At 42.1% G+C, this 15,355-nt stretch overlaps 1 protein-coding gene across 1 annotated transcript in view; it reads left to right on the forward strand.

The window, feature by feature from the left end:
• The window catches only part of Bend4 (BEN domain containing 4), a 29,741-nt gene extending 17,322 nt beyond the window's left edge, over positions 1–12,419 (forward strand). Inside the window, exons 3-5 of the mRNA XM_070013184.1 lie at positions 3,310–3,401; positions 7,618–7,858; positions 10,451–12,419. Coding sequence (XP_069869285.1) covers positions 3,310–3,401; positions 7,618–7,858; positions 10,451–10,668 — 551 coding nt within the window. The 3' untranslated portion in view covers positions 10,669–12,419. The remainder of the gene's footprint in view (positions 1–3,309; positions 3,402–7,617; positions 7,859–10,450) is intronic.
• The last annotated feature ends 2,936 nt before the right edge of the window (positions 12,420–15,355 follow it).

Here is a 15,355-nt window from a genome sequence, read left to right on the forward strand (position 1 = left end):
CTCTCTCTCTCTCTCTCTCTCTCTCTCTCTCTCTCTCTCTCTCTCTCTCTCTCTCTCTCCTCTCTCTCCTCTCTCTCCTCTCTCCTCTCTCTCCTCTCTCTCCTCTCTCTCTCTCCTGAACTCTGGCCCGGGCTCTCAGCTCAAGGCTAGCTCTACTACTTGAGCCACAGCACCACTTCCTGCTTTTTCTGCATATGTGCTGAGGAATCAAACCAGGGCCTCAAGCATGCAAGGCAAGCACTCTACCACTGAGCCACCTTCCCAGCCCTTCCTTCTCTTTTTCACACATTATTTTTAATGTGGTTGACGTTACACTGGAGATTCAGTTTAATAGGCTTCATTGGAAACATTTTTATACTTCATTTAAAAATATTTTCATTCTTAAAATTGTAAAATAAGGATAGAGAGATCAAAGGAAGTTTGTTCAAATCCTGATTAGTCAGTTACTAAACTTCCAAGCTTTGTCCAGGGCTCAGCCTTGCCCCAGTCACTTCACGTGGCAGTACCAGAGGTACCGTTTCATTTTATCCTAATCATAAACTAGGTTTATAGGATCTCCCTGTTCAGTCCTGTGTAGAGGACTGGGATACAGAAGTTAAAAGTTTTAAAGGTTACACAGTGAATAAACACCCAGAACTAAACGCAGCCAGTATCCCTTAGTTTCTCAAAGTGTGTGTGTGTGTGTGTGTGTGTGTGTGTGTGTGTGTGTGTGTGTGTGTGTGTGTGTGTGTGTGTGTGTGTGTGTGTGTGTGTGTGTGTGTGTGTGTGTGTGTGTGTGTGTGTGTACACACAGGTTTTACTACATAGCTCAGGCTATGTAGTTCTCCTGCCTTAGCCTTCCATGTCCTAGAATTACAGTTATGCCCCACTACGCCTGGCTCTTCTGCTGTTTTTTTTCTCATATTGAATGTCTAAATCCAGAGGATGTATTCTTTTTTTTTTGGGGGGGGGTCCAGTCATGGGGCCTGAACTCTGGGCCTGGGTGCTGTCCCTCAGCTCTTCAGCTCAAGGCTAGCGCTCTACCCCTTGAGCCACAGCGCTACTTCCGGCTTTTTTCTTTTTGCTTATGTGGTGCTGAGGAATCAAACCCAGGGCCTCAGGCATGCAAGGCAAGCACTCTACCACTGAGCCACCTTCCCAGACCCAGAGGATGTATTGCATCTATCTTGAGTTAATACCTTCTTTTTTTGGTATTACTGGGCTTTGAACTTCATGCTGGCTAGGCAGGTGCTTTATCACTTAATACATATCTCAGCCTCTTTATTCATTTAGTTAATTTCTATATGGAGTTCAAACTTGTTACCTAAGTCCAGTCTCAGACCAAAATCCTCCTAATATATACCTCTTTCTATAGCTGAGGCAGTCAGGGATTTTTGTAATTATTCGATGATTTTATAAGATAATGTCTCACAAAGATGGTGCAATGGTCAGTGAAATACATAGTCACATCTGAACTGGATCAAGTCAGTTGAGCTTCTTCAGAGAAGGATAGGGATATTCATATTGGGAAGAAAACCTAAATTGGATGGGATTCTTTATTTATTTATTTTTTTTTGGTCGGTCGTGGGGCTTGAACCTGTAGGCCTGGCACTGTCCCTCAGCTCTTCAGCTCAAGGTGAACACTCTACCATGTTGAGGCACACTGCCACTTCTGATTTTCTGGTGCTTAATTGGAGATAACAGTCTCAAGGACTTTCCTTGACTGGGCTGGCTTTGAACCACTATCCTCAGACAGCCTCCTGAATAGCTAGGATTGCAGGTGAAAGCCACCAGCGCTGGCTTGGATGGGATTCCTGATTATTGATGAGTTGGGAATGATCTGTCAAAGTGAGTGTATTAATCCGGGCACTCTAATCCCTTCAACTCAGAAGGCTGAGATGTGAGGATTGCAATTTGAAGCTAGCCCAGGCAGGAAAGTCTGTAAGACTCATATCCAGTTAAACACCAAAAGGCCAGCAGATGAACTCAAGCTCCAGCCTTGAGCTAAAAGTCTGAGGAATAGCACCCAGGCCCGTGAGTTTCAAGCCATAGTACTGGAACAGAAAAAAAAAGAGTGTATTAGTCCATTTTATTTTACTGTAATGAACTAAGACTGGTAGATTATAGAGAAAAGATAATTTAGTCTATAGCTTTGTGGACTGAAAATCCAAACAACATGGTGCTGGGACTGGCAAGGATCCTGCTGTATTATGCCCTAGCAGATGGCACAGTAATGGGAGCAGAGATGAGATGAAGAGATTATGTGGTAAGACAGGGAGAGACAGCACAAGGAGCGGCTGGCTTTAGTCTGTCATAACAACTCCATTCTCTGGGTCCATCTCAGGGTCCCACTGCTTCCTTTGAAGACCGTCGTCTGTTTCACACAGACATCAGGCATTAGTCTCTTCCTCTTAAAATATTCCACCATCTCTCAGCATCACTAAGGGCCAAGCTGCCAGCACATGAACAGTGTGAATATTATTGCTTAAAAAAACCTGTGGTCAGATGCAGCAATTCATGCCTATAATCCTAGCTGCTTGGGAGGCTGATATTGGAAAGATCACAGTTTAAAGTCAGCCGAGCCAAAAAAACACACAAAAGTTTGCAAGACCCCTTTTCATCCACTAAGCTGGGCTCTGTGGTGTGTGCATGTCTTCCTAGCATGTGAGCCTTGAATCAAGAGGATTGCAGTTCCAGGCCAGCCTGAGTTCAAAGGTTCTGTGAAATTCTGTTTCCGTGAAAGAAGCTAGGCATGGTGGCACACATCTGTTATCTCAACTACAGTGCAAAACATAATAGAGTAGTAAGCTCAGTCCAGACACAGACTTGAACAAAAGGTAAGAGCCTGTCTTTTAGAATTAATGCAAAAGAGAGTTGGGGATGTGGCTCAGTAGTATGGCATGTCTTGTCTATCAAGACCCTGAGTTCAAACTCTAGTACCTTAAAAAGAAAAATGTATGAAACATTAGTTCAGTACCTTACTTTCAAAAAGTCCCTAGATGTTCAGGCTACAGATAGAGTCAAAGAAAATGAAACATGTTTCTTCTATGAGGTGTTCCTGGTTACCATTGTTGACTCAAATGTCTCTTGGAGTAAGTTGGACTTGAAAGTTCTTATCAAATTGTGCTAATCCTAAAACTTGTCCTGAAACTATAGCATCTGTTCAGTATTTACAGAATGAAATAACTACGATGTCCGATGAACACAAAAGATTCTATTTCCTTTGGAAAATAAATCTTTTTTTTTAAGTTCACATTACATCTTTTTAGATCTCAGAGTATATTGTGATGAAGAGAACTTGTTTGATATAACTGTTGCTTTCTCCTCCAGTGCCCTGCCAGACTGTTCTAGATTATCTGAAGACAGTGCTACAGCACCACAACCAGCTCTTGATGCCACAACCTGCAGACCAGCCAACCGAGGTAGGCCTCTGGGAAGAGAAAGAAAGTTCTGTATATAATTTCCTTAAGATGAAAAGCTCACTTCCTCTAGAAACCTCTCTGACCACACCTCCTGCTTCATGCTCATGTGGCATGTTGTTCAAAAGTCTTAACTTAGAACTAGCTGCTTAATGACTTACTAGCAAATGTATACCCATGTGTTCCATGGATATGAGTCTGTGAAGACATTGAGATTTATTCATCTTGGGTTTTTGTTTGTTTGTTTTTGGGGTTTTTGTTGGCTTTTTTTTTTTTCAAAAACAGCCCAAGAATAGGCCAAAGTTGGTGGCTATTTGAAGAGGGTATAGAATCAGAATTCCATAAAAATAGGGAAAATAATTTGTATTTTCCTAGGAAAAGACACTTAAACCTTTAATACCCATCATCATTATTACTGTACTTTTTTTTTGCAAGGGTAGGGGGGCTGGTCTTGGCCTTGAACTTAGGGGCCTGGGCACTCTTTCTGAGGTCTTTTTCTCAAGGCTAGTGCTCTACCCTGTTGAGCCACAGCTCCACTTCAGGTTTTCTGGTAGTTAATTGGAGTCTCAGGGACTTTCTTGCTTGGGCTGGCTTTGAACTCTGATCCTCAGATCTCAGCCTCCTGAATAGCTAGATTCCAGGCCTGAGCCATCCCAGCAAATATACTATTTATCATTTTAGGTACATGAGCTTTTTCTCCTTTTTATTATTTATCACATTTTATTTCTATTAATTAATATGCTAAAACTAGGATTATAACTCTCATTCATAACCCACAGGGCATTCTGAGTTGTATTTGGGACTGTAAATTAGTTGTTCTATTTCTTTTCTGTTTTCTGGTGAAAATCGCCTCCAATTGGTGTTTTTATATTTTATGAGATGCATATTTTATGTGGAGCTTCTGTGTTTGGATAAATGCTGAGCTCTTCTGAGGGTAGATTTTGCTAAGAATTTGACATAACCCCTGTTTTGGATCATTAGCTCTTGGATTGTTAAAGTACCTCCCATCTTAAAATAGAATTCTCTTAGGGGAATAGCATTAGGGGTAAGGAGAACAGAGTTCCCCAGCTCTGTCCCTAAGGTGTGAGATCTTGGGAAAAGATACACCTTCTTTGGTAGAGAAATAAGCTACTTTGCAAGTGAACTCACATACTGGAGAGGAGTTTTAAAATTATATAGATGGGGCTAGGAGGTTGGCTCAGTGGTAGAATGCTTGCCTCGCATGCATGAGGCCCTGGGTTCAATTCCTCAGCACCACATAAGCAGAAAAAAGCTAGAATGGCGCTGTGGCTCAAGTGGTAGTATGCTAGCCTTGAGCTGAAAAGCTCAGGGACAGAGCCCAGGCCCAGAGTTCAGTCTGCACAACCAATGAAAAAAAGAAAAAAATATATATTGTGCTAATAATTTTTAAAGCACCTTGTATAGTCTCTTTTCCTAAGGCCAACAGTATATAAGGGACCATTAGTTAAAAGAGGGGCTTAATTAAGGATGGATGGGGTCCCTTCTTAATGGTCCCTGTCTCTATTGGTCTCAAAGTTTCTTAAGTTTGCAAATTTATATTCATCAAAGGCTTGAATGTCCACCTCACAATGATGAAAAACCAAAAGTGCTTAGCTGTAACCTCCACTGCTGTGTTTGCTGGTACAGCCAGCATTGCACTGAGCTAGTCAGGTAACAAGTGCACTACTTTAAGGCAGGTGCTATTCTATACCCTGGGAGCAGAGTATTGCTTAAAACCAATTCTCAACAGCTCTTTGTTGGGAGATCTGTGGACACTTTACCACAATTAGCAAGCTGCCATCATTATCCCTATTTTGACAGGCTGGAACTGAAGTTAAGAGAAAGGTAGTCACTGCCCCAGAGTGAACCCTGAGTCCAGCTTTGTAATTGTCTGAACGCTGCTTCCTGCAAAGAGAAAGGACCCTGTGTGCAAAGTGCTTGGGATGAGCACTTCAGACTGGTTATCAGCCACTTAATAAATGGGTGACATCTATTACTAAAGTTCTTTCACAGAAGTGCTTTGATGCAGTTAGTGGTTACAAGCCAACCAACCTTCGATTCCACCTTCCCTACCTTCCCCAGACCACACCTGGCTGCCCTAAGGGCTGGGGGTAAACTGCTCAGAACCTAATAAGTTCTTCCCTTTTAGGGAAACAGTACTGCCCCTCCTCTTTTCGCTCATGCCCTCAGCCTTATCTTTGTTCCAACCACTGCCACCTCACTTAGGATCACCTGTTTGTCTCCCATACCCTGGTTCTCTGAACTGTCTGCCTACCCTCCTCATTTCTGCATTTCTCATTTTCTTCTTCTTTTTTTTTGGGGGGGGGTCCAGTCATGGGGCCTGAACCCTGAGCCTGGGCGCTGTCCCTCAGCTCTTCAGCTCAAGGCTAGAGTTCTACTACTTAAGCCATAGCCACTTCTGGATTTTTTCTTTTTTGCTTATGTGATGCTGAGGAATCAAACCCAGGGCCTCATGCATGCAAGGCAAGTGCTCTACCACTGAGCCACGTTCCCAGCCCCCCTCATTTTCTTTCAACACTGCTTAGACCAACTCATGCCTCACCCTGATTCCTGGAGTCTGGACTGAAAGAGCCTATGAACTTCTGCTCACTGCTCCCCATTCAAACGGTCTCCTATTGCCCACAGAGCTAAGGATTCATTTGTACACCTAAATACTCCATTCACTTATTTTATATATATATATATATACATATATATATAGTGAGTGTGTGTGTGTGTGTGTGTTGTGGGGGCCTGAGCACTATCCCTAAGGTCTTTTGCTCAAGGCTAGTGCTCTACCACTTTCAGCCACAGTTCTACTTTCTGTTTTCTGTTACTTGGAGAAAAGAGTCTTAGGGACTTTCCTCCCAGGGCTGGCTTTGAACAGTGATCCTCAGATCTCAGCCTCCTGAGTAGCTAGGATTACAGGCCTGAGCCACCAGCACCTGGCACCAAATACGCCCATTCGATGTAGGTCTTCTGTTTTATAAGGTGGAAAGTGTGGTCCAACAAGCTCAAGTAACTTGCTCAAGTGCATCTCAAAAAAACATGAAACCAGTGTTGACTTTGAACCCCACCTTTCAAAGCACAAACTACAACCTTAATTGCCTACCCTACGAAAGGAAAATGTAAGTCCTTATTGGTTTCAGGAAAATGTGTGCAATTCACTTGATGGTTCCTAACCAAATCTGGCGCCACCTCTTTGCTGTTGCTCCTGTACTGCTTACCCTTATTGATGCTTAAATAAGCAGAACGCTTTAAAAAATAAAACCCTGTCAGACCCAAACAGTGCCCAATTTATAACCTATAGTAAATTTACAGTTATAAAACTGTTGAATGAGTTTTCTTTTTTTTTTTTATTTTGTACACCTTAATTACTGGGGAAGGAGTACATTAAAACTGAGATCACGGGTTAATTAATTTGTCCTGCATTGTAGAATTTTATGGACAGCCAGAACTAAAGTAATGGTCATGTAGGTGCAATTGACTCAACATGGCCTATAAATGTTACAGAAATTCTTGTAATTAGTCCCTCTGCAGCTATTTAGCCGGGGAATTTTATAGCAGATATAAATTATGAAGGTGAAAAGTAAAAAAAAAAAAAAATGAGTTGACATGGTAGCATTTGCAGAAGCTATAATTTGAGAAAATGTTTTGCATTATTGTATTTTCTAAGTTTTCAGTTTTCTTCTTTCTAAAAATTCACTCTTTAATGTTGCATCTACTGTAATGCAATGACTATCAGATATTAGGCACATTCAACACAGTAATATCTTATTAAAATAGACCACCAACAGCATCATTTCTAGAAGTACTTAACTGCCAGCCAAAGGATGAAGGGACCTGTTTGATCGCACTCTTCAAAGTCATTTTTGCATATTTTAATAGATTGAAAAGGAAAGTTACAGGTTATATTTAAATAGTGTTCTCTGTCATTGGATCTTGACACATTTTAACCTACCTGTTAAAATGCAAGTTATAAATAGCTCCTCTTTCAAAGGTGTTCATTATACCTCATTGGCTCTTGTTATAGAAAATGCAAATGTAATTTGAAAAGTGCCCGTTTTTGAGTGTGAGCAATTACTTGTGCTCTTCAGTACTTGGTTCATTGTCAGCACAGCCACTTGGTTAAAAAGCATGTTTGCCTTTGAAATGGAGATCACTTTGGCTTCTGGCTGGCTGGCTCAGTAGGTAATGAGAAAATATTTTGCTTTTCCAGGGAAGCAAGCAGCTGTTGAACAACTATCCTGTCTACATAACGAGCAAACAGTGGGATGAGGCTGTAAATTCTTCAAAGAAAGATGGGAGACGGCTCCTGCGATACCTCATCAGATTTGTTTTCACAACCGATGAGCTTAAGTACTCATGCGGCCTTGGGAAAAGGAAAAGGTCAGTGCAGTCAGGAGAGACAGGTCCTGAAAGACGCCCTCTGGATCCAGTTAAAGTCACATGCCTCCGAGGTACTGCATCCTTCCGCTCAGTGTCCACCATCCGTGATCCCATTTCACCGCATTGGCTGTGGCTCCCAGTACAAGTGTTTATTAGCCTTACTGTATTTTGATTTCTTGCCACTGAGATCTTATAGGCTTTTCATGTGCCCCATCTACTTGGTATTGAGAAGCTCAAAACAATCTTCGTTTGCTTTAGTCTTGTTGTTCTCACTTACGGTACATAAGCATTGCATAGCACGTCATTTTCACGCTTTGAATTCAGATTTTCTTTGCTACCAAAGAAGGTCACTTTCAGCACAACTGGAACAGGGGGAATTTTTTTTTCTTTTAGAAAAATGGTAAAAATGATCAGCTTCCATTCTAGCCTGGGCGCTCTATCTAGCTTTCTTCCTCAAGAATACTTGGTCCAACTCCTTAAATTTGTGTGGAATTTGGTTTTCCTTAGAGCCTGAAGTTACACTTTTCCTATTTTGATTAAAGAGTTCCTGTGTTAAAAGTATTTCTTAGCGCTGGGTAATAATAGCTCGTGACTGTAATTCTAGCTACTCAGGAGGCCAAGATCTGAGGATCCAGATTCAGAGCTAGCCTGGGCAGAAAAATCTATGAAATTGTTGATTCCCAGTTTACCACCAAAACAGCTGTGGCCCAAGTGTTAGAGCACTAACCTAGCAAAAAGCTAAGGGACAGCAGCACCCAGGCCCTGAGTTCAAGCCCCAGACAAAGATAGACAGACAGACCACACACACACTCACACTGAAATAGGCCTCTCAGAAAGCCCAGATGTTAACTTGTATAGGCAGTTTAATAGTAATTTTATCAACCTTAAAGACATTGTTGGTTTAATCAAAATTTTCCTAGTAGTTATAGGGGTTTTTATTTTTGTAAGTGTCACTGATAAGACTTTAGCTGTTGGGATGCAGCTTTAACCTTAGACGGAGCATTCTGAAGTCTTTGGAGCCTAAGAGTGTGGCTGAGATTGCCTAGTCCACCCCAGAGATTCTCTTTGAGCAGGGATGGGAAAGGATGCATGCTTCTGGTTATGGTGCCCTCTGATTTTGGGTCCGGTTGTGGGGCCTGAACTCTGGGCCTGGGCTCTGTCCCTCAGTTCTTCAGCTTAAGGCTAGCGCTCTACCACTTGAGCCACAGCGCCACTTCTGGCTTTTTTCTTTTTGCTTATGTGGTGCTGAGGAATCGAACCCAGGGCCTCAGGCATGCAAGGCAAACACTCTACCACTGAGCCACCTTCCCAGCCCTGCCCTCTGATTTTGAAAGAGCTGGCTGGTGCCTGAGAAAGCCACCTGAACTCAAAATATTAACATTGGTATCAGGGCTCCAGAGCATCTTCTTGGTTTTAGAAATTCCAGAGTGTATCTTATCAGACTCTTCTCAGTTTCCCTCATTCCAGCATTATGAAAGATGGCAGAGTTACAAACCAGAGGCAGTATTGAGGTTAAGGGTTCTACCAGGTTCTACCTATGTATCGCTCAAGGAGTCAAGTGGAAACAGGTGTCACAGCTGAATCCCTCTGCAGAAACTTTATTCATATTTTATATTTTAAAAGCAAGTTAGGGAAACAGAGATTAAAACACATCACAGAGGTCCAGTGCTGCTGGACCTCTGGATTGATGCACTGTCTCACTATGAGGTGCCATCTAGGCTGCCTAGCCAGTGCCTATAGTCTCCAACATACCTTTCCTATGGAGTCCTACCCAGCCCTTAGGTAAAAAACACACAGGCAAGAAATGGGGGCTGTTTGTTGGTGCTGGCTGAACAGTTGCCTCTTCTAGGCATGCAACTGCCTTCTGGTAAAATTAAATACTTAGATGACATGGCATTGAAAAAGTACCATGCCAGTTCCTATGCCGATGTTACAGCAGAGGAGGGAGTGTAGCCCATCATCATGCAGCATTCTAAGAGTAAGGAAAGCTTTTCTGAAATATGATAAAGTTACCTCATACATTGAGACCCTATGATTTTATTGTATTCTATCTTCAAACTAACAGCTACTTTAAAATTGCTGATGAACGCTGGGTGCCGGTGGTTCACACCTGTAATCCTAGCTACTCAGGAGGCTGAGATCTGAGGATCGTGGTTCAAAGCCAGTCCAGGCAGGAAACTCCAAGAGACTCAACTCCAATAAACCACCAGAAAACCAGAAGTGGCACTGTGGCTCAAGTGGTAGAGCACTCACCTTGAGCTGAAGAGCTGAGGGACAATGTTCAGGCCCAGAGTTCAAGTCCCATGACTGACAAAAAAAAAACAAAAACAATTGCTGACGATATTTGTTGTGCTTCTAGGGATAACTTTCTTGAAATTCAAGCATGTAACAATGTAGGTTTGGGAATGTGCTAATACACTAGGCATGGTACATACCATGTCTTCCTAATCAGAGTTGACCTTTCTTTTCAACAGCTACATGTTGAGAAAGTTGGGTGTAATAAACTGGGTGTGGCATGTGACATCATCATAGCATTGCATTGGCTCTCCCATGCAACTTCTCTGATAGAGCATCCATTTAAGTTAAGCAGCCTGTCCTGTCATTTTCTGCCAAAACTAGCTGTATTCTCTCTCTCTCTCCTACTGTTGTGTGTATCCCCACAGAATTCATTAGGATGCACTGTACCTCCAACCCTGATTGGTGGATGCCTTCAGAGGAGCAGATAAACAAAGTGTTCAGCGATGCCGTGGGTCATGCCCGACAGGGACGGGCAGTGGGGACTTTCCTGCACAACGGTGGCTCATTTTATGAAGGGATCGATCATCAGGCTTCACAGGATGAAGTCTTCAATAAAAGTTCCCAGGATGGATCTGGGGATTAGTGGACAGAATCTCCCACTGCAGCAGCTGGTCTTTTGAGAGCTCCAATTGTGGATTTCTACTTACTGTGACCTGAGAATCCAAAGCATGTTTTCCTATAATACTTTACATGTTCTCAACCTTAAAACTTGACTTGTTGCCATCATTCCCAAATAGAAATCCATTTTGGGTTATTTGGGAAGTCTCCAGCACCCATTACAGACTTTAGGACAATTAGAAAAAGAAAAACCACAGTTGATGTAAAGTTGATTACTGGCTAGACAGTCAGCGTGGGGGAAGTAGGAGGACTCCCAGTCAACTGTCCTGAATCTTTAAGTAAGCCCTGCCTCTTGAGCAGAGCTGAGCCCCAAGGGAGAGAGGGTTAATGTTCCTACTCTAGGGAGAGCTCCTACCGAGAGACTGATTTTAAGGAACAAGCATTCTCTTATTTAATTCAAGTAAGTTGGCTTTATGTTTTCCAAAGACTTGAATTAAGAATTCTCAGCAAAGACACGGAATGGGTGACACCTATGCTCCCATACATTATTACAATGTCCATTATTAACAAAAAATTCAGAAAACAGGTCATTCACTTACAGTGGTTAGGTGTAGTTGACTACTTTTTTCTATTAGAGAAAAGTTCTTTTGGGTTGATTAGAAAGTCTTTTTTTGTTCTCTGGAGTTTACAAACTAGCTTTTACATTATATCATTCAAGAAACACCCAAAGATCCAAAACCATTTTCAAATACTCAAATTCCTGAACACCTAGATCCACCCTTTGCTCAGCCTTAATCCAGTTTTGTCCACACGCCAATGCGATTGGTTGAACAAAGAGAACTCCTCTCCGTTTGGGGGCACTGAAGACCAATTGCATGATATAACTGATGGCATTTATTGCATTGATCAGGATTTTTGGCATGTAGACACAGCTTTGAGGCATCCTGACTACTATGCAATGGGCTTGTCAGTGGTTTTTCTGAAAGTTGAGGGCCTTTGTGTGCCTACTTGATGTTTAGAATTTGTATGAAACTTTGGTTTGCTGTTATTTTGCCAGATTTCATCAGTGGAACTTCTATGTGTGTTTGCTTCTCTTTCCCCCAACTATTCCCCAGGACTTCCAAGCTCTGGCTAAGTTCACACTGTTCCTCTCCCACTCATGTCCCCTATTTAATTTATTCACCTCCATACAAGAAATTAGTAGTGTCTTTGCAACATTTCCTTACCAGAAACATTACAGAGGTGCTAGAATCATTATTTCTGAGCGTTCAGCTTTGGATGTGAGCAGGTATTTATTTCAGTTATTACCCAACTTGTCCAGATCACAGTTTTCTTCGTTGAGCAACAAGTTAAATGGGAAACATTGTAGTAATAGCCTTATTGGAAGCTATTAATTTCATCTACCAACACCAAAGTTTTGAAAATAGGACAGAAATTCAAGGTGTGATGATCATCCATTTATGAGCTATTTTGGGTCATTTTTTTCAAAATAAAATCATAAATGACCATTTGCAGTGAATAATAGTGGGTATCCAGTGTATGTAAATTCCTTCTTTGCAGCACATTCCTCTCTGCTTTTCTTCTGACTGGCTTCCAGCCGCTGATAAGCTTAATGTTCATAGAGATTTGACAGATTTGTCAAAAGGTGTAGGGAAAATTGATACTGAAATCTCAATGGGGGAAAATTAGCAGTAATATTTGGAAGTAAAAGAAACTATATGGGCAGATGTGCTGTTGTTTATGACAACAGTGAGAATATGTCCAGAGTTAAAAAAGAAATTCTTTTTTTTGGGGGGGGGGTGGGTCCAGTCGAGGGGCCTGAACTCTGGGCCTGGGCGCTGTCCCTCAGCTCTTCAGCTCAAGGCTAGTGCTCTAACACTTGAGCCACAGCGCCACTTCCAGCTTTTTTCTTTTTGCTTATGTGGTGCTGAGGAATCGAACCCAGGACCTTAGGCATGCAAGGCAAGCGCTCTACCACTGAGCCACCTTCCCAGCCCCCAAAAAGAACTTCTTGATGCTTGTGTAGAGGCCTTGGCAGTTTATCTTAAGAGATTCTTTGATGATGTGAAGTCCAGCAGAGGAAGACCACCATGCTTCATCTGTCTCTCACCTTGCCTTTGCTGTTTTGCACTGGCTTTAGTCATTCTTGCTTCATTGCCCTTCTTTTTTCCCATAGCAGCAGTCTTTGACCACAGTTAGAAAAACTTGAGTCTGTCTTGTTTTTCTCTAAGTTTAAGATTTGTGCATGTTTCTTTCGTACCATCTTGGAGTCCTGTTTGGTTCTGGTCTTCCTTAGGGTGACAGAAGCTTTGTGTGCTCACTTTCTATGGCCTTCACAGTGACATGTCCTCATCACAGGTGTGAGTGAGGGCTGCAGTGTTCACTTGAGAAAGCACCTGTGATAGTTTATACACCAGCTTTGCTCCTAAAGCACACAGGCTGTCTTCTCGCCTTTATTCCAATTTCAGGTGAATTATGTAATGGAACTACTGACCAGCCATCCTACACGTGAAGAAACCCAGACCTGCAGGGATAAGATGTTCAGCACCCACAGCCAGTTCTAATGTCTAAGAGCCTAGAACTTGGAATTGTCTCAGCTCCTAAGTCATATTCCATTCTACTCCTGACTAATGACTGTATTTCTTTCACCTCCACTGCTTGTCCCCAGGTACTAACATCCATTTGGCCTGTGCTACAGCTCAGCTCAGATATTCTGCTGGATCCTCTCCTTAGCCACCTGAGCATTTAAGACTGCTGTGCTACTTGGGTTTATCATGGTTTCCTTCATGATCACCTAATACTTAAATCAGGACTTACAAATGATGTCCTTTTGCCTTTTGGTAAAGTGAGCTACATGTGTGAAAAGCTTACAAGTTCATCACTTAACTTTGATGCCATTGTTGCTCTGTCAGCCTTTTAATTGATCTCTAGACATCTGAAGGCACTGCTTATCTTATTGAGTGGATTTTCCACATCTCAGTCTTGCCTGGTGATTTGCCCTAACAAGAAGCTTAGTCTTAGGTCAACTTTTTCCATTCTTGGTGGGAAACAAGTTGAAGTAAAACAGCTCAGGATGTATCTGTGCTCTGCCTCGTGGTGAGAAAAGGAGGGGGCCAGGTTGTTCTGACTACCGCTGAGAGTAAATGCTGTTGGGTGTGACTGGATAGGTCCAGAGTCCCAACTATCAGGTCCATACCTGCTAAAAGCACCAGCAGTGTCCTGTATTTTCCAAACAAAAAGGTCAGAGGCCATGCCTGCTCTCCACAGTGCATGGAAACCCCCAGCACAGTTCCCACAACGTCAAGATAATCCTGGAATGACCTATATTGGACATTGGCCAGGAACCCATGGAGGGCCATAGTCTTCTGCAAGCAGTTAATAAAGCTACATCTTTTACTGTCTTTTGACAGTGCCTTGGTTAAAATAGGCAATAAATGCTTTCAAGAAACATTGTAAACACTTCAATATGGATCATCTTCTGCCTTAAAGTGTTTCTTCCATCCTATCCTGGCATTCCTTGTGCCAACTAGAGTGGTTAGGTGACTCATGTTTGTGATTTACAGCCTTCACCAGGAAGGTGAGGGGTAACGAGAGTACATCTCCACTGACAGGAATACTGAGAGATAGGTGTAGCCCTTTATTAGCTGTAGAGTAGGTGGGTGACTGTGTTGGGGATAAGGGAATATATGGCTTCAGTGTACTCCAGGTGGCATCAGCTTTTAAGTCCCATAACTTTTCCCATACTATAATGTTTACACAAAATCTGGACAATAACCCAAACTTGACCACGTCTACAGGTTCTTGATTTCTACATGTCTCTGGTACTTCAGTGACTTGTTTCTCCTTTCTGCTGCTCTCAGAAAATGTATGGATCATTACATTACAAGGAAACAGTGCATTCAGAAGAGCAAGCATGCAGTGCCCTCACCAGTGATGGTTTTTGTTTTTTTGGAGTGTTTTATCTGTGTGTGTTCGTTTTGCAGTGCTGTGGATTTAACCCAGGGACTCTCTCGGCCCCCATTTGCATTCCATATTCCATATTGCTCTGGACCTAAACTGGATACCTTCTTGACTACCTCTTTAATTTCCACTTAGATTTTAATTACCTTTAAAAGGGTCATTCCTAGAAGAGATTTAGATGTAAGTTTTCTCATTCAGTGCAATGTCATTTCACAGCACAGATCTGTGTTAATTTTTGACAGCTTTCTTATACAAATTTGTAGAAATGTAATAGAAAATGATTTTGCGCATATGGTGCAAATCTTGCTGGTGTATGTTAAATGTGGCGACATTTGCCAGAACTGCTTGGCAAAACATGTCAAATAGAACGCTTGAGTCAGAACTCTAATGTAAATGTGTCTAAACAGCAGTATGTATCATTATGATGTATTTTTGTAAACACAGTGATGGCTTCTTTCAGTCGTGCAAGTATTGGATAAAAATAACCACTTCACTTGAAATAACAGGAGAATGTCACTCAGATGATGGCAGAGCTACTTGTATTATCAGCCAGTAGCGCTGGTTCTTTGTGTTTTCTAGAGGAGAGGGGAGAATTGACATCTGACAACATGAAGGGCAGTGAGAACCCGTCAGCACTTCCTACGTATAAACTTTAAACTCTGCCTAATTCATTGATACATTACACACCACATTACAGAACAGGAATTTTTTTCTTCTTGCAACTAGCTTGGTGAATTTTTGAAAGCACTAAA

Source organism: Dipodomys merriami, unplaced genomic scaffold (genome assembly GCF_024711535.1).
Source record: "Dipodomys merriami isolate MVZ:Mamm:240054 unplaced genomic scaffold, mDipMer1.0.p SCAF_9, whole genome shotgun sequence".
NCBI lineage: Eukaryota > Metazoa > Chordata > Mammalia > Rodentia > Heteromyidae > Dipodomys > Dipodomys merriami.